General features: G+C 46.5%; 2 protein-coding genes across 4 annotated transcripts in view; one reads left to right on the top strand and one right to left on the bottom strand.

Annotated features, from left to right (window-relative positions):
• Nucleotides 1-23,896, top strand: part of DNAH1 (dynein axonemal heavy chain 1) — a 132,761-nt gene that overhangs the window by 83,752 nt on the left and 25,113 nt on the right. The window contains exons 49-58 of the mRNA XM_038408554.2: nt 918-1,114; nt 1,959-2,094; nt 2,840-3,048; nt 3,751-3,922; nt 4,327-4,518; nt 5,869-5,979; nt 10,446-10,631; nt 18,476-18,667; nt 19,883-20,050; nt 23,246-23,437. Of these exons, the coding sequence (XP_038264482.1) occupies nt 918-1,114; nt 1,959-2,094; nt 2,840-3,048; nt 3,751-3,922; nt 4,327-4,518; nt 5,869-5,979; nt 10,446-10,631; nt 18,476-18,667; nt 19,883-20,050; nt 23,246-23,437 (1,755 nt within the window). The remainder of the gene's footprint in view (nt 1-917; nt 1,115-1,958; nt 2,095-2,839; nt 3,049-3,750; nt 3,923-4,326; nt 4,519-5,868; nt 5,980-10,445; nt 10,632-18,475; nt 18,668-19,882; nt 20,051-23,245; nt 23,438-23,896) is intronic.
• LOC119858302 (HAUS augmin-like complex subunit 3) lies at nt 12,803-17,430 on the bottom strand. 3 transcript variants are annotated; one of them, XM_043518989.1, is made up of 5 exons: nt 17,252-17,430; nt 15,619-16,877; nt 14,972-15,408; nt 13,843-14,059; nt 12,803-13,545 (listed from the first exon to the last, which is right to left on the bottom strand). In XM_043518989.1, the coding sequence occupies exons 1-5, from the start codon at nt 17,262-17,264 to the stop codon at nt 13,330-13,332; spliced, it is 2,142 nt and encodes a 713-aa protein (XP_043374924.1). In that variant the 5' UTR covers nt 17,265-17,430; the 3' UTR covers nt 12,803-13,329. The 3 variants fall into 3 exon arrangements, with proteins under 3 accessions (XP_043374924.1, XP_038264479.1, XP_043374925.1); XM_038408551.1 differs by having other exon boundaries at nt 17,335-17,392; XM_043518990.1 differs by lacking the exon at nt 13,843-14,059 and having other exon boundaries at nt 17,252-17,408.

Raw genomic sequence — 23,896 nt, 5'->3', positions numbered from 1 at the left:
GAGGAGTCCCAGCTTTATGTTCAATAGGACAATGCTAGCCAGTAAGATCTTTACAATTGACCTTTACAAGTAACTATCATTACTGCAGCATTCCCTATTGGGAGGAGAGTAGTACTACTGTGGTAATGTTAATAAGAAAAAGGTAAAATTATAAAGATTTTAATGATGCGCAATATAGTTTGCACTTGCTACCAGAAACAAATAATAACATCATCACCTCTCATCTCATGATTGCTAAATGAAGTATATTCATTCATTAATTCAGCTTCACAACATCCTCTCTGGTAGGTAAATGTACCCATGCCCATTTTATGGATGGACAAAACACACAGTGAGGCCCAGATCCATAAAAGTATTTAGACTTCTAATTTCCATTGATTTCAATCCGGGCCCAAGAGATTAAGTTACTTGCCCAAGTTCCCACTGTGAATTGATGGAAGAACTGAGAGTAGAAACCATAAAATATTAACCCCTGGTCCATTGCATTAACCTCTGGGCAACATTGTTGAAGAAGACCCTGATGGAATTGGCACAAGATACTGTTTAAATAATCATGTGGGTGAGACGTTTTGGCTAGGGAGGTTAAACTCAATGTAGTATTTCCTCTTTTCTGAAGGGGTTGATTCAGATGAGTCTTTTTCTGGTTCATTTCTCTCTTTCCATCTTGAGTCCAGAGAATGAGACCCACGTGGCCCCTAATAGACCATTCCGTGGCCTAGTCAGCAGGAGATGATCAGATGTAGTGCTGGTGGCCCCTTCTTGAAGTGAGCACCACACCAGGTGTATGTTATTTCCACCTACATGTGGTTCTCAAGGATGATTTCTGCCATGAGAGGCTGGTCTTTCCCTTGGATTGTTTCTGGGAAGCTGCTGCGCTTGCCATGTTACTGTTCTTATCTGTCTCTGTTTGCCTGCAGCTTATGCGTGTGATTGAGGAGTACATGGAGGAATACGATCAGATCAACACCACCAAGATGAAGCTGGTGCTCTTTATGGATGCTATGCAGCACATCTGCCGGATCAGCCGGATCCTGCGCCAGGCACTGGGGAATGCTCTCCTCTTGGGTGTTGGAGGAAGCGGAAGGGAGTCTCTCACCAGGCTGGCATCTCACATGTAAGAAAAAAGACTTCTGTATGGCCAGCACCGAGCCGATGTGCCAGGGCTGCCTTTCTATAAATCTTATATGAATGCATATGAATGCATCCGATGAAGTGAGCTGTAGCTCACGAAAGCTTATGCTCAAATAAATTTGTTAGTCTCTAAGGTGCCACAAGTCCTCCTTTTCTTTTTACAGTCTGTTAATTAATACCATAGCTGCTATGGTAGTGCTAGCTCTCAACACCTCCCATTCTGTCCCATGAGAAAACACCAAAGACCAATCCAGCCCAGCCCAGCCCAGCGGCTTAGTGGTGTGCTCTACACAACAGTATGAGATACACATACTGGTCTCTCTCCCATGCCAGCAGGAGCTCTGGACAGCAGGAAAGCAATGACATGAGTTATAAAGTAGTAATCCCTTAGTAAGGCGTGGTATTGGCAGGGTGTGAAAGCAATACCAACCCATCCTTCAGAGCCAGGGGCTGGGAGGTATGCATCTTGATAGCAGAGGGGTGTAAACTTGGGGGGGGGAAGGGTCCTGGGGACTGATGAATATAGAGAACAGCTCTACAAAAATACACACAGTGTTTCAAAGGAGAATGGACTAATCCTCTTGCAGGGTAAATGCAGATTTTATTCCAACCCTCCCTTTCATTTATCTCTGATTGCACTACAGTACCATGCTCCTAGTGAAATGTGCATAAGGATAGCAACATGCTCATCATGAGGAGGTGTAAGAAAACATATGCAATATGTTCATTTCACATACAAAAAATTCTAGAGTATCTGGAGTCTCCTGTAAAAGAAGCGGAGTCCTGTTTAGAGAATGATTTTTACTTTGAGTCTCTCTCCCTTCTAGGGCCGATTATGAATGTTTCCAGATTGAACTTTCCAAAAACTATGGGATGGCAGAGTGGCGAGAAGATGTCAAGAAGATCATGCTGAAGGCTGGCCTGCAGAGACTGCCCATTACCTTTCTATTCACAGACTCACAGGTACCGGAGTGTTATCGGAGTGGAATGGCTGAAAAAACAGGCATGCCTCTCAGCACTAGTTCCTGGGAAATTCTCCTCAAATTTTAAATAAATGATGACTTCACTTTGAGCCATCATATCCTTCTTTTCTTCAGCATCCCACCAGTCTTCATTGATGTCATCACAGGAAATGAAAATTGGAATAGTTGTTTCCAGAGAGACTCTAGGGTTCAGTACATGCCAGAGCTGATTCTGCAGCTGTGGAATTCTCTTTGATGTCAGTGGGTTCCACTTGTGGGGTAACTACAAAGTTGGGTCTGTTTTCATACCTGGGTGCTTGAAGTTAGGTTTCTAGCCATATTTAGACACTTCACTGGGAATTGATGTTCAAAGGTGCTGAGCAACATGAGGTTACTTCTGTTTATTTTTTAGGTGGCTAAATGTGGATTTAGGTGCCTAACTTTGGGGATCCAAATTTGAAAACATTGGCCCATTTCTTTAAACTATAGTTTAATAATAACAAGGTCGTATTTCAGAATTTCACCATGGATTGTGAGCTCTGTGAAATGGTTCTATGTCCTCAGGAAATGGTTGAACATTGTTGTGTAAATGTTGATACGTGCAAAGCATCATATCACACTCCACTGGAAGCCAGTCAGCTTTACAAAGGATCTCCTATCATGGAAGCTGAGATATTTGGGGGTGTGATTTATGACATCTGGAGAACCAGCTCTGTTATTACCACTATTTTTATTTTTCCATCTAGATTAAAAGTGAGTCTTTCCTGGAGGATATCAACAATGTATTGAACTCCGGAGACATCCCCAATCTGTATGCCCCAGATGAGCAAGATCAGATCATGACTACTATGAAGCCCATCATTCAGGACCTAGGGCAGCAGCCCACCAAGGCTAACCTGATGGCAGCATACACAGGACTAGTTCGCAGTAATATCCATATGGTCCTTTGCATGAGGTATGAGCCCTCCCAGCCTGTGGGTCAAATCGTGAAATGATGTTGGGAACCATAGAGCTGCCTAGACTAAGCACAAGGCCTCCTCTCACACTAGTGCACAATTAACCCATTTGTTCATGGTAGTAATGTCTCTAAATAACACACTAATGCATTTGGGGCTCAGTTCCACCACACCTACTCACATAAGTAGTACTTTATCCATTGATTTCAATGGGGCTACTTGATTAGTAAGGTACTGCGCCCATGGTAAGGATAGCAGGATTGGGGCCTGGTGATAAAAACGCTACAATAACTTGCTCCAGATAGACTTAACATCAGTTTTACTTCTCAGATACCATTTTATAAGCTGAATATTCCTGTACTGTCGTTGTACTTCAGTAGCCCTCTGACAGTCAAAGGACGTGGATTTCCCTGAATACACACCTTAAACCTTCCAAAGAGATACCTATCACTATAGCCATTCCTGCCAAGGGGTCAGTAGTAACCGTAGAGCACTGTATGGAGTGATCTCACTCCTCCTTCCTTTCTCCCCTCACGATTCATCCTGTAATATACTCCCTTGCTAACTGCCTCACCTCCTCCTTACGCTGTAGGTGTATAGTATGAGTTAAGTGAGAGTTGGTATTTCACCCAGCTCTTTGGAAACTATTATAATGTGCCATTCTCCATTCTCTCACCTTCAACCCAATCCTTGCCGCCTAGCCCTATCGGAGAGGTCTTCCGTGCACGGCTGAGACAGTTCCCCTCTCTAGTGAACTGCTGTACTATTGACTGGTTTAATGAGTGGCCTGCAGAAGCTCTGCAGTGTGTTGCATCTTCCTTTTTGCAAGAGATCCCAGACCTTGAAGCCACCTCTGAAGTTATAGATGGAATGGTAAGTGACATCCTTAAAATATAAGGCAGGGGTCCTGTGTATTCAACACGTATTTGTGCTGGATGGTTGTTAGACGCAAGCGATGCAGGACGCATGTAAAAAGTTCTTATTTACCTTGTCATGGAGAAATATTTTCTGGTGGTCTGAGTGAAATTAGGAACTAACTTTGTTACAGTTTGAGATGATCGTCTTCTTTCCTTTTCTTATATTTCTGTACTATCTTGGCCTTCAGATGAGACTGCTTAGCCTTTCTATCTCATTGTAGCCCAATTGTATGTAAGGGAATAGTAGTTTGGCTACTTCTGTGCTCCTCTCCAAGTCTTGTGCCACTTCAGTTTTGCTGGTGCATTTACCCTATATAGGACGCTCTTAATAGATTGGTTGTCTTTCTCTGCTCCTTGTAGATTCAAATGTGTGTAGCGATCCACCAGAGTGTAGCAGTGAAGTGCAAAGTGTACCTGGCGGAGTTTGCCAGACACAATTATGTCACTCCCAAGAGCTACCTGGAGCTCCTTGGCATCTTCACAGCCCTGATCGGGAAAAAGAAACAGGAGCTGAACACAGCGAAGAAGAGGATGAAGAGTGGCTTGGACAAGGTTGGTTCCTCAGAACCAGGGGAGCTTTGGGCTACTGTCATCTATTTAATTGGTGTACTGTTTACAGCTAAAGATCCTACAGTGATATCCCCTACTCTGCAAGCTGCTGCACTTCAGTTTACTCCTAGTTATGCAATGAGAGAAAATATCTACATCTAGCTCATGCTAATATAGCGTGGGGCTTTTCCCACCTCCTCTAGTGGCTAGTCCCCATTGAGGTTATATGAGCCTGCTACAGCCACTAAGTTTGTTCTTCAGCTTGGGTAGTAGGGGCTCATGTTTTTAGATCCAGAGGCCCCTGGGTTCAATCCCACCTGCCAGTGACCCATCTAGGATGCATACAAGCACATGTGTTAAGGCTTAGAATTGTTCCGAATTACCAGGACTGAAAACAGAACTTGAATGACCGTGGGCCACAAATGTGCCTTTTGAGAACCCAGAGCCATATTACTGGGGTCATGGCTGTGTAGCACAGGGGCAGTAGCTGCCAGAGGCATTCTGCCTAGAGAGGAAAGCAGCCTCCACTGTTGCTGGGAGGATTGCATGTAGATGTGGCAACTACTAAACCTTTGCTAACATCTGGTGTGTTCTCCCCTGGTCATGTAATCCCTTTGGGGGTGTTTAGAACTGTGGGTGCCCTTATCTTGCTCATGAGGAGTGCAAGCACATCCATTCTGGCTGTGCTCACTTTGTATGGAAAGGACAAAAGAACATAAAAGGGGCTTTCCTTTCCCATTCTGTGCAGCTGTTTGGGGTAGCTAGTATCTAACCCTGTGTCCTCCCACCCCACCACTGTGTGTATAAACTTTATACAATCCTGGAGCAGATTCTGAGCCTTCATGAACACACGCTTGTCCTGTAGGCTTGAAAATAGAATCAGCATTAGGACTAGAAACACCCCTGACCACAGCTTCAGCTCATTGCTTCTGCTCCCGAGAGCAATACTGCTTGCAAGGTGTGTTTTGCCAAATTTTCATAAGGGCCCTTTCACATAAGTTGTGTACCTATGCAACAGACAGTTGCTCACACAATTGTTCACAGCTCCACACAGATATGAATATTTGCAGCAGGAGTGCACCCATTTTGCAGGCAGCACTAGGTGCCTAGAGCTGAAAATGTGACCCATCCATCAGCTACTGTGAAGTTATTTCACAATGATATTAACTTAAAAGGGCATTTGAGAACCCCCTGCAAGCACCCACTCATTGTCAGACACCATGCAACCAATTCCATCCCTGGGGGCAGTATTCCTGACCTTCACTTCACCTTCTCAAATGCTATGGCATCGTATTACCTTTGCGTTCACTGAACACGGGACCTGAGGGACTGAATCGCTCTCGCTTCCTCTAGCTACTGCGAACAGCAGAAGATGTAGCAAAGATGCAGGAAGAGCTAGAATCAGCACGTCCCCTTCTGGCAGAGGCAGCCAAAGACACACTGGCAACAATGGAACAAATAAAGGTACAGAGACACAGCCTTTCCCCCAGCAAATGGTGCAGAGGACACGGGAAAAGTTAGGTGGGGTATTTTACACTTTAAAAACAGATTCTTCTCCTTTCTCCCTCCCCACTCCCTGTAACATGGTATAATTGACATGGGAAGTTGTGCAAAAGAACCTACTCTATGGAGTTGTAGATTCTAAGGCCAGAAGGGACTATTGTGATCATGTACTCTGAACTTCCATATAGCACAGGCCAGAGAACTTACCCACAATAATTCTTACAGCAGAGCTTTTAGAAAAACTGCTACTATTAAACTGGAGTAATAGTAATAGGATGAAATTTAATAGTGAGAAGTGTAAGGTTATGCATTTAGGGATTAATAACAAGAATTTTAGTTATAAGTTGGGGACGCATCAATTAGAAGTAACGGAAGAGGAGAAGGACCTTGGAGTATTGGTTGATCATAGGATGACTATGAGCTGCCAATGTGATATGGCTGTGAAAAAAGCTAATGCGGTTTTGGGATGCATCAGGAGAGGCATTTCCAGTAGGGATAAGGAGGTTTTAGTACCATTATACAAGGCACTGGTGAGACCTCACCTAGAATACTGTGTGCAGTTCTGGTCTCCCATGTTTAAAAAGGATGAATTCAAACTGGAGCAGGTACAGAGAAGGGCTACTAGGATGATCCGAGGAATGGAAAACTTGTCTTGTGAAAGGAGACTTAAGGAGCTTGGCTTGTTTAGCCTAACTAAAAGAAGGTTGAGGGGAGATATGATTGCTCTCTATAAATATATCAGAGGGATAAATATAGGAGAGGGAGAGGAATTATTTAAGCTCAGCACCAGTGTGGACACAAGAACAAATGGGTATAAACTGGCCCCAGGAAGTTTAGACTTGAAATCAGACAAAGGTTTTTAACCATCAGAGGAGTGAAGTTTTGGAATAGCCTTCCAAGGGAAGCAGTGGGGGCAAAAGATCTATCTGGTTTTAAGATTCTACTCGATAAGTTTATGGAGGAGATGGTATGATGGGATAATGGGATTTTGGTAAGTAATTGATCTTTAAATATTCAGGGTAAATAGGCCAAATCCCCTGAGATGGGATATTAGATGGATGGGATCTGAGTTACCCAGGAAAGAATTTTCTGTAGTACCTGGCTGGTGAATCTTGCCCATATGCTCAGGGTTTAGCTGATCGCCATATTTGGGGTCGGGAAGGAATTTTCCTCCAGGGCAGATTGGAGAGGCCCTGGAGGTTTTTTGCCTTCCTCTGTAGCATGGGGCATGGTTGACTTGAGGGAGGCTTCTCTGCTCCTTGAAGTCTTTGAACCATGATTTAAGGACTTCAATAGCTCATACATGGGTGAGGTTTTTCATAGGAGTGGTTGTGTGAGATTCTGTGGCCTGCGCTGTGCAGGAGGTCGGACTAGATGATCAGAACGGTCCCTTCTTACCTTAGTATCTATGAATCTATGAATCTAAAAACATCCCATCTTCATTTCAAAATTGCCATAACCTTTGGTAAATGGTTCCAGTGATTAATTACTCTCACCATTAAAAATGTACACATTATTTCCAGTCTGGGTTTGTCTAGCTTCAACTTCTAGCCATTGGATCATGTTAGACCTTTCTCAGCTAGATGGAAGAGCCCATTTTTAAATATTTGTTCCCTATGTAGATACTTACAGACTGTGATCAAGTCACACCTTAACATTCCCTTTGTTAAGATAAATAGATTGAGCTCCTGGAGTCTATCACTATAAGGCAGGTTTTCTAATCCTTTAATCCAGGGGTGGCCAACCTATGGCTCTGGAGCCGCATCTGTCTCTTCAGAAGTTAATATGTGCCTCCTTGAATAGGCACCGACTCCGGGGCTGGAGCTACAGGCGCCAACTTTCCAATATGCTGGGGGTGCTCACTGATCAACCCCTGGCTCTGCCACAGGCCCTGCCCCCATTCCACCCCTTCCTGCCCCCTCCCCTGAGCCTGCCATGCCCTCGTTCCTCCCCTTCCCCCCTCCCCCCCCCCGAGCCTCCTGCATGACACAAAACAGCTGATCGGGAGGTGCAGGGAGGGAGGCGGAGGCACTGAGCGGCAGGACTGCTGTGCGGGGAGTTGATGAGGGGCTGCAGATGTATTACTGTGGCCCTTTGGCAATGTACATTGGTAAATTCTGGTTCCTTCTCAGGCTCAGGTTGGCCACCCCTGCTTTAATCTTTCTCATGGCTCTTCTCTGATCCATCTCCAATTTATCAACAGCCTTTTTGAATTGCGGGCACCAGAACTGATACAATATTTCAGCAGCAGTCACACCAGTGCCAAATACAGAGGTAAAATGACCTCTCTACTCTTACTTGAGAGTCCCCAGAATCACATTCACTCTTTTGACCACAGCATCATACAGGGAGCTCATGTTCAGCTGATTATCCACTGCAACCCCCATATCTTTATCATTCCCATGATAGAATCTGCCATCCTGTAAATATGACAGTCTTTGTTCCTAGATGTATACATTTACATTTAGCTGTATTAAAATGCATATTGTTTGTTTGTACCTAGGCAATCTAGAGCTCTCTGGCTCAGTGACCTGTCCTCTTCACTATTTAATACTTTCCCTATTTTTATCATCTGCAAACTTTATCAGTATGATATTATGTTTTCTTCCAGGTCATTGATTAAAAAATTAAACAACTTAGGGCCAAGAACTGTTCCCTGTGGGGATCAGTTGACCCCATTAGAAACAGACCTGTCGATGCCTGTTTCCCATTTACAGTTACATTTTGAGACCTATCAGTTAGCCAGTTTTTAATCCATTTAATGTGTGCCGTATTAATTTTGTATCATTCTAGTTTTTTAATCAAAATGTCAGGCAGTACCAAGTCAAACCCCTTACAGAAGTCTAAATATATTACATCAATACCGTTACTTTTCTCAACCAAACTTCTAATCTCATCAAAAAAAGATAAAGTTAATTTGACAGGATCTGTTTTCCATAAACTCCTGTTAATTTGCATTAATTATATTACTCTCCTTTAGTTCTTTGTTAATTGAGTCTTGTATCAGCCACTTCATTATTTTGCCTGGGATCAATGTCAGGCTTACAGGTGTATAATTACCCGGATCGTCCTGTTTATCCTTTTTAAAAATTGGTACAATATTTGCTTTCTTCCAGTCTTCTGGAAATCCCCCAGTGCTCCAGGATTTACTGAAAATCAACATTAATGGTCCAGGGAGTTCCTCGATCGCTTTAAAACTTCTTGGATACAAATTATCTGGACCTGCTGATTTAAAAATGTTTATCTTTCGTAGGTTCTGTTTAATAGTCTCCAGAGCTATTAGTGGAATGGAAAAAGTGTTATCACCATATGATGAGACTGCATCATCTGTTTTTCCCCAAATATAGATAGAAATATTGAATATTTCTGCCTTTTCTGCATTATTGATAATTCACCCATTTCCATCTAGCAATGATCCAACACCATTAGTAGGATTGTTTTTGTTCCTTTTAAAAACATCCTTTATTATTTGAATGTGTATTGTCGGGCACAGTCAGCCATTTGAGCATTCTATCAGTGCATCCCCAAGTACTTGGTATAGAGCATATAAAGTGTTTTTTACACATGGTCATGTGTAACCCATACCATGTTGAGCCAGGCACTTTACAGTTAGGAGCCTTGAAACTCATGATTGCCCTCTGCTGGAGACCTGGTATTGATGCTGAGCTCTGTAATTGTGGCTCTACTTTTCTTTGAGAGAGACAGGTGCTCCTCAAGTGGCTGTGTCCCTTTTTGCCTATGGCTATACCCAGCAAGATATGGTAAATCAGCCTGATCACACATAATAAGCTGCTCAAGTTTGAAAACAAGCCTAGATCTAGCGTGGCCCTGTGTGACAGTCATTTTCAGTCTATTTATTTTCCCCCGCACCTCTTCCTTTAATTGATCCACTCATAAGAAAGGCCCTGTTTCCATTGCATTTCCCAAGTGTTTTTTTAAACCACGCAAGACTGAAGCTATTAAAAAGCCTAGGTACGATCAGAAAAGGGACTTAAAAAAAGAAGGGCCTTGTTACTCAGAGCGGTCACTTAGGTGTGTCGCAATTCATGTCTGCTCATTGTGCTGCCGAAAATAAGCATTTACTGCAGTTTATGCCTGCAGTGCAAACGCAGCTTTGGGAGACTGAGCTGGAGTCTCTTCCGGCTCATCCATCAACAGAGCAGTGACATAAATGTCAGCTGAAAAATCTGTACTGCTAGCAGGAATGCACAAACTAGAATAGACTCCCATGCTTGCATTCAGATCCTAGTGTGAGAACGCATCTTGTCCTCTGTGCAGATTTCGTCAGGCATCAATCACACACACACACGTGGGAAACGCTGGATGTTGTCAATGAAAACAAGGCCCTGAGCCAAGCAGCGCAGGTGCATCGGCATAGGCCTTCGGAAAACGGTGCCCTTGTACTGAGTCTGTGTCTGGCACTGCAGGTGGACACGGCAGTGGCAGAGGAGAGGCGAAATGCTGTGCAGGCTGAAGAGATGAAAGCCAAAGTGAAAGCTCAGACAGCCCAGGCCATTGCAGACGATGCCCAGAAGGACCTGGCCGAAGCTCTCCCTGCCCTGGATGCTGCTCTAGCCAGCCTAAGAAATCTTAACAAAAATGATGTCACTGAGGTAATAGAAGGTGGAGGGATTAATGCTTTTCATGAGTATGTCTTTCTTGTGCAGCCCTCTCTGAATCGCTGTGTCAACGAGTTCCCTTAGGCACTGTGTTATGGAGCAAGGCTGCATCATAGCTGTAAAGGAGAACAACTAGCAGGAGAATCCATACATATGCACAAATCTGCAGTTTCCCCAGCCAATTTCCTTTCTGAAGCCATGACTGGGTTCTAGCATTCAGGATTCCCGGTTCTTTAAAAAACATAAATTACATTTTTGTAGAGCCTTACCATGCTGAGACACCAAGCTGCTTCACAGTAATGTTTACTAATGTGAATCCATATCATTAGACAAGATGAGCCAGGGGAACAACAGGGGGTAGGGCCCTACCAAATTCATGGTCCATTTTGGTCAATTTCACTGTGGTAGGATTTTAAAAATCATAAATTAAATGACTTCAGCTATTTAAATCTGAAATTTCACAGTGTTGTAATTGTAGGGGTCCTGACTCAAAAAGGAGTTGTGGGCGGGTCACAAGATTATTGTAGGGCGGGGGGGGGGGTGGTATTGCTACTCTTACTTCTGCACTGCTGCTGGCCAGAGAGTGGAGGTTGCTGGCCAGGAGCTCAGCTCTGAAGGCAGAGCCGCCACCAGCAGCGGCGCAGAAGTAAGGATGGCATGGTATGGTATTGCCAACCCTTCTGCACTACTGCATGCAGAGCTGGGCCCTCAGTCAACAACTGTCACTCTCTGGCCACCCAGCTCTGAAGGCAGGAGTGCAGAAGTAAGAGTGGTATGGAAAATATTTTGACCCTTACTTCTGCACTGCTTTCAGAGCTGGGTGGCTGGAGAGCAGAGTAGCAGTGCAGAAGTAAGGGTGGCAATACCACAACCCAACCTAAAATAACTTTGTGACCCCCCCTACAACTCCCTTTTAGGTCAGGATCCCCAATTTGAAAAACACTGGTCTCCCCTGTTAAATCTTTATAGCCTAGGGTAAAAGCACACAAAAAGACCAGATTTTGCAGGGGGAGACCAGATTTCATAGTCTGTAATGTGTTTTTCAGGGCTGTGAATTTGGTAGGGCCTTAACAATGGGATTTGGAGCAGTCACATTGAAGTCACCATTTCAAAACCAGCCCAGGCAAACAGTGATCAAAGAGTTGGCTACCAGGTGAAAGCATTTTAGTGGCTTTGCAAAATGGATCTAAGTGAGCTAATGACATTAGGAACTGGACCAGCATCCACATAGAATCATAGGACTGGAAGGGACCTTGAGAGGTCATCTAGTCCAGTCGCCTGCACTCATGGCAGGACTAAGTATTATCTTGACCATCCCTGATATCTCTAACCATCATCACAAGCAGCAGCCCCTGACCCCTTAAGGCAAGGGATGAACAGTCATATAGGTTTAGCTATCTGTACACACCCAAGTGGTCTTATCTCAGCAGGGACAGCTGGCTCCTAAACAGTCCAATCACTTCACAGTCTAGTCTAGATGCAGACTATTAAACAGCAGGCCTCTCACAGGTCACAGGCCTCTCACTCCTAGCTGGCACATGCAGCTAGCTGGTCTGCCTTCAGTATTTTTAGGCTGTCTATAGGACACCAGGGATGCTGTGTTATTGTGACCAGCTGCCAACTGTGCACACCGTCATGGTATAATAGGCCAGTCAGATCAGGTTTGAAGGTTTAATGGTAGGGCAACATAATGTAGCTTGCACTGCTGCTACAGGAGCTCTCTCTTCTCTGACCAGAGAGGACTTCAGAGTAGATGCAAGCTTGAGAGGCTGGACACTAAATATCATTTTAAAAAAAGGAGGAAGTGAACAGAATTAATGTGGTTTAACAGAATTCAATAAGTGTCTTTGCTTTAGAGTCAACCATGGAGAAAGTAGGCCCGTTCCTGATTTCAGTAGGTGAGCGTGCCAAGCAAGTCCACCATCAAAAAAGCTTTGAACTAAGCTACACATTTCAGCTCTGGAGCAATACAGGAAGGAGGTCTTTAGTAGATGGCCTTGGGAAACAAAGGGAAATAAGCTCACCTTGAAACCCCTGCTCCTCATTTCCTCCCCAGGTTTGGGTTTGGAGCAGCAGGGGAGAGGAGATAGATGAAACCAGGAAGGACAGAGACAGATGGACACACCCCTGCCCCATGATTATGAATCAATCTCTCATTAGGAAAATACCATGAAACATGCCTTTATTTTTTTACCTGTCCACTGCTGCCCCACTCACACAATCCTTCCAGCCAGCTCTAGCCCACTGCACTGGGGGAGGAGTGGAGAATTCCAGGCATCCACCCCTCTCCTGGTCTGCCCACACAGTGCACTCCCCCCCCAACCCCTCAGCCTGCATGGGCATAATGCAGAGTTCTTCTGTGAGGTTTCCCACTGTGAATCATGGAAGATCGTTAACTTCTCTTCACAGTGGCCTGTGCACCATGAGAAACCCACCCACCCTCAGTAGGACAGATTTTATACATGGTTGGGGCAGGTTTCCACCCCAGTGTAAACCCCAAGTACTAGCCCCCGTGGGATTTGATCTTTTTGCTGTGAGGAGGAGAACAGGACAAAGTAATATGTAACTTATCAGCGTAGCAAGGATCTCTGCGATGCTCCACCCTTTGGGGCAAACGCTTCCAGAACAGGCAGCAAAAGTCTCCTCAGCCTTCCCCCTTGGGTGCTGGGTGGGGTTGTTCCATTGCTGAACCCTAGGAGAAGGCCAAGGCCTGTTTCTCCAGCTGCTGCACCACCTCCCTCAGCCGGTTGGCATCATGGAAGAAGTGCACATAGAGATTGCGCTCTGTCTGCTGGAAGTGGGTCTGCAGGGATTTCCGTTTGGCTTTCAGGTCACTCAGGAGGTCCATCAGCATCTGATAGAGTTTGGCCTGTGTGGTGTAGAGTTGCTCGATAGGCTCAGCCAGCTCCTGCAGGGAAAGGGGAAAAACCCAACTGTGTTGTGGAAGTGTAGGAAAGGAAAATTCTCCTCCCACTACAGTAATGAATCATGGAGCAGCAGGAGAAAGCAGCTCCACACCAGCCTATCAGGATCCCCTATAATCTAAAGGGGATGCTGCAAGCAAAATACAGATGCCTCTGCAACATGAACCATGGCTGCTGATTGGCTGGCAAGGTCATATGATTTTAGAAGGCCTCCAGAGAGGCCATGTGGAGAAGAAACGCAAGTGATGATACCGCCCCAGGGGTTGGGGGTCCTTGCACACCTGGGCATTCAGCAGTAGTTGGTTGGAGTCACTATACATTATCTTATAGAGCATCTCATTATCAGACTCCAGCATGGGGAGCTGGGCTGGGGACACTGCAAGCTGCACTTCTAGCATCCTCTGCTCCTGGCGCAGGTGCGAACCACGGCTTGCCAGCGTCTCATAGGTGCGGAAGAGTTCCTTGTCCTGGCCCTGCTTCTCCAGCATCTCCCAGAGCCTGAGAGAGGGGAAAACACAACACAAGAGTGAGGGCACCAGCCAGAGTTAAGGAGCAATGATTCCCTTGGGGACTGGATGGAGCTAGCATCCCCACATCTCTGGGAGCCTGTCTGATTTTGCAGAATTTAAGCCTTCATTTAAAGAAGGTGACTAGCTCTAACAGTTGTGAATAGGAAAGTGCCCAGATGCAGTAGGGTCTGCCTGAACCTCTAGGCCAAGAACATAGTGGCTCCGAGTGAACTGCACCCATTCATCTCAATGGGGACGTGCGATCTCTCAATACCCAGGAAAGGGTATCAGGCACACCTAGGGATTGCCAGACTGGATCAGAACCATGATCAGTCCATTCCATTGTCTTGTCGCTAACCAGGTGCTTCATAGAAACTTCAACTGTCCATTACAAGGTTCTGCCCACAGAGGAAGTTTGTGTCAGCAAAGGCGTCCCAAATAGCTGTACTACCCACTGGCTGGGCATGCCCTCTGAGTGAGCACATGCCCTTAATTGATGCATAAGGAGGGAGATGGGTGTGGAAAGTCATGCTCCTCCCCATGCCCCCAGCTCTGCAGCCATCTGGCTGAAATGTCTAGCGCCAACGATGCAGACAATTTTTGGTGCAAACCTGGCAGAGGAACGGTTTCATTTTGTAAGACTGATAAGTCAAACAGGGAGCTTATCCTCACCCAGTTTCTGGCCCTTCCCCTTGTATTATGAGAGGGTAGAAGGAAGCAATAGATTTGCCTTTTCTAGACTATTCATTATTTTGGATCCATCAGACCCCCTCTTCTCCTTCTCTCTTTTCTAAAGATCTCTTCATATTGCAGCATCTCCAGTCTCTAATAATTTAGGACTTACTCCCCCACTGATGGGCATCACACCTCCTCCCCAGCTCCAAGGCAGAGCCATCTTTACCGTATGGTGGTGACATCACTGGGATCTATCAGAGTGCGTGGATAGATCTTTGTGTACAGGCTGGAATCCTCAAAGCAGGCAAGCCGCCTTTGAAGATTGGTACTGGCTTCCTGCAGGGCAGCTACCATCTCTTCCAGACAGGTCCCCACCTGCTGCTGCTGCTTATTCTCCAGCTTCAGCTGTAGTCCCAGCAGCTCCAGGCGGCTGTGCTGGGCCATCAGCTGCCCTGCAACCTCTTCCTGCTTCAAGGTGGTATACCCAAGGTGAACTGCTTCCCCATCGAGCTCTGCTCGCAGGACAGGCAAGTAAAGGAGGCGAGCAGTGGCCTGAAGGAGGGGCACAAGGTGTTGGGTTTGGGTCTGGTCTATGTCACTTTGGAGGGTGCACAGCTGCTCCTGAAAGGTGGCTATGTGAAGGCTGAACTCATCCTCCACTATCTGCAAAGCAGAGCACAACCAAGAGACATGCACTCACAGATATGAAAGGTCTTCCTGCACTCTGCAGAAGCAGCCTTGGACAGAGTTTTATCTCCCCTTGTAATATATACTGGCTCCTACCCACACCTAAATCAGAGGCTTTCCCACGGCCCACGTGCCACTGTTACTGGAAGGGTGGACAGGAGCAGAGACAGAGGAGCAGACCCCTACCTTGTTCTCTTTGCTGCTCTTCAGGGCCCTCTCTGCCCACTGCAGTCCAGCCCAGATACCTTCAACTTCTGCTGAGGTGATGATTAGCTCTTTCTGGCTGCAGATGTAAGCCAGTGCCATGCGCTCCAGCTCCTCCTGGTAGCTGCCTAGGCTCTCTAGGAACTTGGCTTCAGAACCCCGCATGCTCTCCAACAGCATTACGTGGGCAGCTTCGGCTAGTCCCTTCACCATTTCCTGGCAGCTGTCCTGACCATATAGGGCTTTCACACCCGCAGCCTCTGCTTTGGGGCCATTGTCTTCTTCTGGCAAGGATTTCTCAGGGAGCCCTGCCACTGTCTCCCTGACCAGCTCCTCCTGGGTCTCTACATCCACTTTGGGATCTGCCACACACTCATTGAGACTCCCAGTGTTCCCTGGCAGCACAGTCTGAGCTAACCCTGCCGGGGCCCGAGTGTCCAGCTTTGCTTGGGGGCTGCCCAGTCTCTTCATTCCCTGTAAGCCTGCCCCCTCAGCATCTGGAGCCTGGGTGGTGCCTGGCAGTGCCTTCTGAATGAATGCCACTAAAGCCCTTGTGGCCAGCTCCTCCAGCTCCATGTAGTGGCCCAGATCTACCTCAGACATCAGCACCAGAAGCCTCCCATTCCCAGCTTCCCTGTACCACTCCGCCAGCTGGTTTGCTGCTTTGCAGACCTGGCTCAGAACACTGTTGGTTTGAGAGTTCTCCATCTCCAAATCCAGCTGGGCCTTTCTCAGTGCCCGGCCCACCTTCCTTTCCTTGTCTGCCAAGTGGCACAGCTCCTGCTTCAGGCTAGCCATACGGATCTGGAGCTTGTTGCGCCGTCGCAGCTGGCGGGCACTATGGCTATGCAATGCCTGTGCCTCTCGCTCCAGTACCTCCAGGGGCAGAGCCTCATCCTCTGACATGGCACCCTTCAACTGCGGGCATTGGCGGCAGGTTTGCAGCACCTGCTCTAGGGCTTCACCTTCCAGAATAGGCTTCCCTGAACTGAGCAGGGTCTGATAGGCTTCCACTTCCCCAGGACTCAGTACGTTCTCCTCCCCCACTGTGTTACAGAACCACTCGAGGAACTGCTCCGTCTTGGGACAGTCAAAGAGCCAGTCAAAGTCTTTCTCATGAAGGGCATCAGCTTTGGGGTAGACAGTCTTCAAGGTCTCCACAAACTCTGCCCCTCTGTTGACCGTGTCTAGTAAGAATCCCCTGGAGCGTCTCCTGGTGAACATGGCAAGAGTGGTTAATGCTGAAGAAAAGAAAAGAAGAGACATGGCATATTTCTGTTATTCCCCCCACAAAGGCACAACGCTCCCACAGCTCTGCTCAGCAGCCACCAGTTCTACCCTGTGCAGAACTCTCTAGCTCTAGCTCCAGCAAGGACTCCAATCAGTCTCTTCTCCAGTTTGGAAGACAAAGCCCTGAGTTCAGGACACACCTTCCAGCAAAACCAACCCCCAGGGCAGCAAGAGATAAATAGGAAAACCCACATCTCCCAGGGAGTCAAGCAGTGAACCCACTCTCACTGCCTATTGTCTCAGGTCTATTGGCTGAGCCCATCTGAACACACCAGATCTGTGTGTGATCTGGGGAGTTTCTAATGAAGGCAGATCATGTAGCTACCATACAGTAGCATTTACAGCCCTAAGGAAACTGGAGAGACACCCATCCCAAAGGACCAAGGGCAGGCTCCTGGTAATACTCACCAGCACTATCCTTCCCACTCAAATCTACCAGCCCCCTAAAGTCAGCACACTACTTGAGGGCCTCACTTAAATGAGTCTTTCCCCATCAATCATGCTGATTTCACCTGTAGCCATGAGGACCCCACCCCCCTCCTGGATCAAAAGCCACACCTGCTGGCTCAGGTGAGATGCTTCACCAATCACTGTATTCAGTAATAATTTTGCCCATGGCCTTAGCACTGAAAGAATGACAAAGCAGAAACCCCAAATCCTGTAAGACAGACTGTGTAGCCTTAACAAAAAGGAGGGATAATTACATAGGGGTAGGAAATCATAACATGCGTGCTAAGGTTCTGATTAGGTATAGGCAGTAGTTAGGTTATATCACACATCTCTGAGATCACTAGCTAGTGATATAATGTGCCTCGCATCGCTATTTTACAGAGTGAACAAATGAGCAGTATGCATAAAATCTGCTTGTATGTTAAATACAAGTCAGCATGTGAGTGAGAAATCCCGAGCTGGGGGAATGGCTATAGCAATGAAACTGAGAATCCTGCCAAATAGAGACAATCAACTCTTACACTGTTGGGTTCAGCAAACCCAGATTTAAAGGGACATTGTAGAGTTCACCATCATGGGGAAGTGGTGTCTGGCAATCTGAACAGAGGACTTGGGGTTTCCCTGGCTGTGCCACTGACTGACTCTGTGGCCTTGGGCAAGTTGCTCCACCTCTCTACAGGTACTGCATGGAAGGTCGTGGTAAGAAATTCCACTTTGGATAGTCTTTGACAATAATACTGGATTCAGTCCCCTCCCTGTGTCAATAGCTGGACTGGGCAAACTGGTGTTCCCTAGTGCTAAGGGAAGGAGTTACATCTCCATATTGGTGCCATGAAGAGACAGCCCCTGCTGCCCATCACCATCCCTGCGAAGAAGACCCTTCTGCAAACACAGGGGCCATATAAACAGAGACCAACTTTTGAGGCCTACAAACAAGGAGACAGAGTTAAAGCTCTTAGTGCTCAATTGCTCAGCCCTTATGTGGTGTCAGCAGAATCTGTTTTTGGCATGCAACAGTTGCCAATATGCAGTGCAGAAAATCAGGTTAAGGGCTGTGCTGATACACTCCCCGTCTTACAGGGACACTTATTTTTTCTAGGTGCGAGCTATGCAGAGGCCTCCCGTTGGGGTGAAGATGGTGATTGAAGCTGTCTGTATTATGAAAGGAATTAAGCCCAAGAAAGTGGCTGGAGACAAGCCAGGCTCTAAGGTGGATGACTATTGGGAGCCGGGTAAGGGTCTTCTTCAGGACCCAGGGAAGTTCCTGGAAAGCCTGTTTAAATATGATAAGGTAAGTAATGGCAGAAGGAGGGGGGATAGTTGTGCAATTGGAACTCAGGGATCTGACCACCCTTGAGTGCCCCAAAGTGAGAGGGGATGTTTTAGGCCTACAGGTAATGAGCTGATGTTACGGTGATGGTATTATGCCAGAAACAGATCATTGGAGCCAACTTTCAATCCAGAAGCCACTAAGGGAAGTAAATTTTAAGGAGTGTGAAGGGGATGCTAGGGTACATGGCCTACGGTGGGGATTCACTTTTGCTAAATCATCAGTGGTTCTTGCATGGTTTTGTTGTTTGACCACCTTGAGCAACAAGAAATTATTAAAGCCATAATAAATTTCCCCCTTCTGATTCTCTCCTTGCCTTGCTCAGGAGCAGCGTTGGAGCACACAGAACTGCAGTTCTAGAAAGGTGGTTCCCTAGTCTTACACCAGGAGATGAACAAGGAGCCATCATGACTCTGTGCTGCAACCATTTATTTTGTAAAGCTCTTAAGTGCAGTGCTTGGGAAATTCAGGCTCAGAAGCAGTCTTGGATCTCTCACTACATTGCAAGTGGAACTGAGATTCCATAGCTTTCTTGGGATCTAGCAGGAGGATGATTATCTGCTCGCTACCACCAGGTCTCTGGTTAGCTGGTTCAGTCAGCAGCAATGACGTAATAGGAGTCCAAGTGTTCCCTCTCCTGGTGGGAGGATAACTGTAGCCCTCGCTATGGTCTGGCAGGAATGGGGGAGTTAGAGGCTGAAGAAAGGTCAGTGAGGACTGTGTCTGAGGATATGGGAGATGCTTGCAGCCCTGTTTGAACTGGCCTGCATTTAGTACCTGACATAGCAAGGAAAGACGTTCACTTTCAGGGCTTGTGACCGGGACTAGGATAACACAAAAATAAAGAGAAACAGTTATTTTGGCCAGATTTTCCTGTTCTACAAAAACCTGCTTAACCACAAGAGTGTTTTTCTACAGCCACAAAGACAACCAGAGGGAATAAATAAATAGAGACTGATTCACCTTTGTCCCAATAACAAGCGAGGGAAGGGCACCATCATGGAAAAAGGGGCAGCACACACATTGTTCCACACAATAGCAGCATGGGATTTCACACTGTCATGCCCATAGCACTCTAAGCCCTTCACGGTATCACTGCGGGATCTCCCACTGGACCCCTACTGCTCTCAGCCCTTGCTCACCATCTTTCACCCCTCTCCCCATCATTCCTTCCAGGACAACATTGCAGATACTGTGATTAAAAGCATCCAGCCATATATTGACAACGAGGAGTTTCAACCAGCAGCTATAGCCAAAGTGTCCAAAGCCTGCACCTCCATCTGCCAGTGGGTGCGGGCCATGCACAAATACCACTTTGTGGCCAAAGGAGTGGAACCAAAGCGGGTAAGAGCATTGCTTGTGTGTGACACATGGGGTACATGGCACCTGGTGAGCCTGGAATAAGGGCTTGCCTACATTTACAGTACTGCACCCATGCAACTGTGCTGCTGTAGAGTGTAGTGAAGATGCTACCTATGCTGATGGGGGAAGGTACTCCACCTCCCTGAGAGGTGGTAGCTGTGTTGACAGGAGAAGCCCTCTCATCAACTTAGCACTGTCTACACCAGCGTTCAGGTCTGTAAGTCTGCATTGTTCAGGGGAGTGACTTTTCCATTAAAGTGAATGCCCTTCCTGCCAGCCACATGGGAGAGACCAGAGAGTATTTAAAAATGAACAGAACAAACCTTCCTGGCACAGCATGGCTTTACCAAAGAGTCTGAGCCCAAGCGCGGGGAACCAGGTATGAAATGTCAGCCCAGAACAGGTCCTCTGGAGGAATACAGCAATCCCAGCAAAATCCTTTATCCCAAACATCCCCAAAACTAATACTTTGACCAGTGTAAACTGTATGTAAAGGAGCTCCCCCACGTCCCACTTGTAGAGGATGACTATGAGCCACCAATGTCATATGGCTGTGAAAAAAGCTAATATGGTCTTGGGATGCATCAGGCGAGGTATTTCCAGTAGAGATAAGGAGGTTTTAGTACCGTTACAGGGCACTGGTGAGACCTCACCTGGAATACTGTGTGCAGTTCTGGTCTCCCATGTTTAAGAAGGATGAATTCAAACTGGAGCAGGTACAGAGAAGGGCGACTAGGATGATCCGAGGAATGGAAAGCCTGTCTTATGAAAGGAGACTCAAGGAGCTTGGCTTGTTTAGCCTAACTAAAAGAAGGTTGAGGGGAGATATGATTGCTCTCTATAAATATATCAGAGGGATATATACCGGAGAGGGAGAGGAATTATTTAAGCTCAGTACCAATGTGGACACAAGAACAAATGGATATAAACTGGTAATTTGGAAGTTTAGACTTGAAATTAGATGAAGGTTTCTAACCATCAGAGGAGTGAAGTTTTGGAATAGCCTTCCAAGGGAAGCAGTGGGGGCAAAAGACCTATCTGGCTTTAAGATTAGACTCAATAAGTTTATGGAGGAGATGGTATGATGGGATAACATGATTTTGGCAATTTATCTTTAAATATTCACGGTAAATAGGCCCAATGGCCTGTGATGGGATGTTAGATGGGGTGGGTTCTGAGTTACTACAGAAAATTCTTTCATGAATATCTGGCTGGTGAATCTTGCCCAGATGCTCAGGGTTTAGCTGATCGCCATATTTGGGGTCGGGAAGGAATTTTCCTCCAGGGAAGATTGGAAGAGGCCCTGGAGGATTTTTGCCTTCCTCTGTAGCATGGGGCATGGGTCACTTGCTGGAGGATTCTCTGCTCCTTGAAGAGTTTAAACCACAATTTGAGGACTTCAGTAGCTCAGACATAGGTGAGAGGTTTTTCATAGAAGTGGGTGGGTGAGATTCTGTGGCCTGCATTGTGCAGGAGGTCGAACTAGATGATCATAACAGTCCCTTCTGACCTTAATATCTATGAATTTTAACTTAATGCTCTGTACTGGGGGAGGGCAGGGAGGAAGGGGAATGCAACCCAGGGTAAGCTCCTCAGCAGGGTGTCAATCAACATAACTCCAATGAAGTCAGAGCAATGCTGATTTACACCCATGGTGGAGCTAGTCCCTGAATCCTGCTTTACTACTTGGCTTGTGGACTGCAGTAGCCATCTGGAGACTGAGCAGGCAATTGGTTGGGAATTGAAAAAAAGTTATAAAATCTCACATCCCAGCACAGAATCTTTTCCTCCATCCTTTACAGTGATGGAAGCGAAGAACACCAGCGATCTTTCATTTGCTTGTCAAAATAATTACGTGCTCAGGCCAACTAGAGAGTTTGAGAAGTTACTCCAGAAACTTCCCCCCCCGCCGCCCATCCCATTACATCAAGTTCCACCCTTTTGGAGGTTGTCAAGCAGTGATCCAAGAGCATCTGAGCTGGATCCTCAGCTGGTGTAACTCTGATTTACAGCAGCTGAGGAGCTGGCCCATGTCTCCCTGTAAGAACCAGCTGGTGGCTTTTTTCAGGGGTAAAGAGTTGATGTGGGTTTAGACTATTGCATTTGGTGGCGAGGCAGACACTGCTCTGTGCCCACAGAGGGCTTACCTTCCCCTCCTCAGCACATGCACTCTGGAAGGGCTAAGGGCCCAGGGCCCTTGTGTGATGTGGGGGAAAGTTAAGATGCCATATTTGTCACTGGATTTTTTGTACAGAAGGTAAAATGTAGTTTGTGGTTTAGAGACAATTGTGGTCTAGGGGGCTAAACTGGGATTGGGGATTATTCTTTCATTCTAATCCTGGCTCAGACAGTAGACAGTAGACTCTTTTGTGAGCTTGGGTAAATCACCATGTGAGCTTGGGTAAATCACCATGTATCTGCTTCCGTTTCCCTATATATCAATGGATGATAATACTCACCTGTCTTTAGGGGAGTTTGAGGAGTAATTAGTTGATATTTGTGTAGTGTTTTGAACATGGAAAGTGCTACCATTGTATTATTATTATTTTAGTTCCTATGGAACATTATCTTTTCAAGCACCTTATTGGAGAGGTCTTGGTGCTACATTTCCTGGTTAGAGCTCCCCAAATGTCCATTTGTCACCATAATGTACAGTCTGTTTTCTCTGTAGAGTCAGGATTTTGGGGGAGGGGAGGAGTAACAGTAAGTAACAGTGCTTAACACATGTCTGTGGCTGCTACTACTAACAGCAAATCAGGCTCCTACCAGCCAGTGGTTAATATTGGTAGACCTGCCCCTGAAAGATATTGGTCCCCCAGCTCTTTCCTCCAGTGGTTTCAGAGAGACCTGGGAATGCTCAGCATCTTTGAACCTCAGGCTGTTTATTTGGGTGCCTAAACACTTAAAGTAGGTTCTTAACATTAAACACCCTATTAGCCCAAGTGGCTTGGACAAGGCAGTTATGAATTAACTTATGCATTGGATGAGCTAAAGCCCACGGTACCTTGGAGATGGGATAGTGGGAAAGCTGTAGCATTCTGGGTGGGGTTGCTGAATTCTGACTGCATAGTATAAATAGCCTAGGTAGTTTCTTGTGAATATAGTCCAGCTCTAAGCCCTCTCCCTTGGTGGATGGAAGTCTGATCTGGAGTTCCAGTGCATTTTCTCTTTTCACAGCAAGCCTTGCGGGAGGCAGAAGAGGACCTGCAGGTCACTCAGAAGATCCTTGATGAAGCCAAGGACCGCCTGAGAGAAGTGGAGGATGGCATTGTCACCCTGCAGGCCAAGTACAGGAACTGCATCACCAAGAAGGAAGAACTGGAGATGAAGTGTGAACTGTGTGAGGAGAGGCTGGGCCGGGCTGACAAGGTGAGGGACAGAGCCAAGTTCTGACACCAATTCCATGGCAAACATGCTTTTGGCATATTCCTTACTAGTAATGAGACATGCTGCTTGGGGGCTCATGGGACTAACAATAAAGGTCTCATCTCTACATGTTGCTTCTAATGGCATTTTCTGCCACACAGCTCATGGCAGTAACAGGATAGACCCACCAGCCCAGATCCTGGCCCCAACTGTGACAACACAAAGGGGTTAGGAAACCAGTTTAAACACCCAGCTGCTGATTGCTCTGGCATGGGAGAATCCCTGGGTGACAAAGCTGTCTTCCAAAACCTTCTGTCCCAGCCCCAGTGTGGAGGGTGTGCCTGAGATAGGCCAGGGGCAGGACGAAAGCATCACTAAGCCCTGGCGATATGCAGCGCCTGGGGGGCCATTGCGGCTGATCATAGTTTAAAAGAGTCGTTGGAGCTGTGGCACAGCTAGGGC

Source organism: Dermochelys coriacea, chromosome 7 (assembly GCF_009764565.3).
Source record: "Dermochelys coriacea isolate rDerCor1 chromosome 7, rDerCor1.pri.v4, whole genome shotgun sequence".
Lineage (NCBI taxonomy): Eukaryota > Metazoa > Chordata > Testudines > Dermochelyidae > Dermochelys > Dermochelys coriacea.
The sequence above is the reverse complement of the archived record's forward strand: the minus strand, read 5'-3'. Positions and strand labels throughout refer to the sequence as shown.

Bases quoted from the DNA above. Each gene is read 5' to 3' on its own strand.
- LOC119858302 (XM_043518989.1), bottom strand. The intron at 15,409-15,618 runs GTAGGGGTCTGC...TCTGCTTTGCAG, and splicing joins AGAGCAGCAAAGAGAACAAG to ATAGTGGAGGATGAGTTCAG. The intron at 13,546-13,842 runs GTGTGCAAGGAC...CTTTCCCTGCAG, and splicing joins AACTACTGCTGAATGCCCAG to GAGCTGGCTGAGCCTATCGA.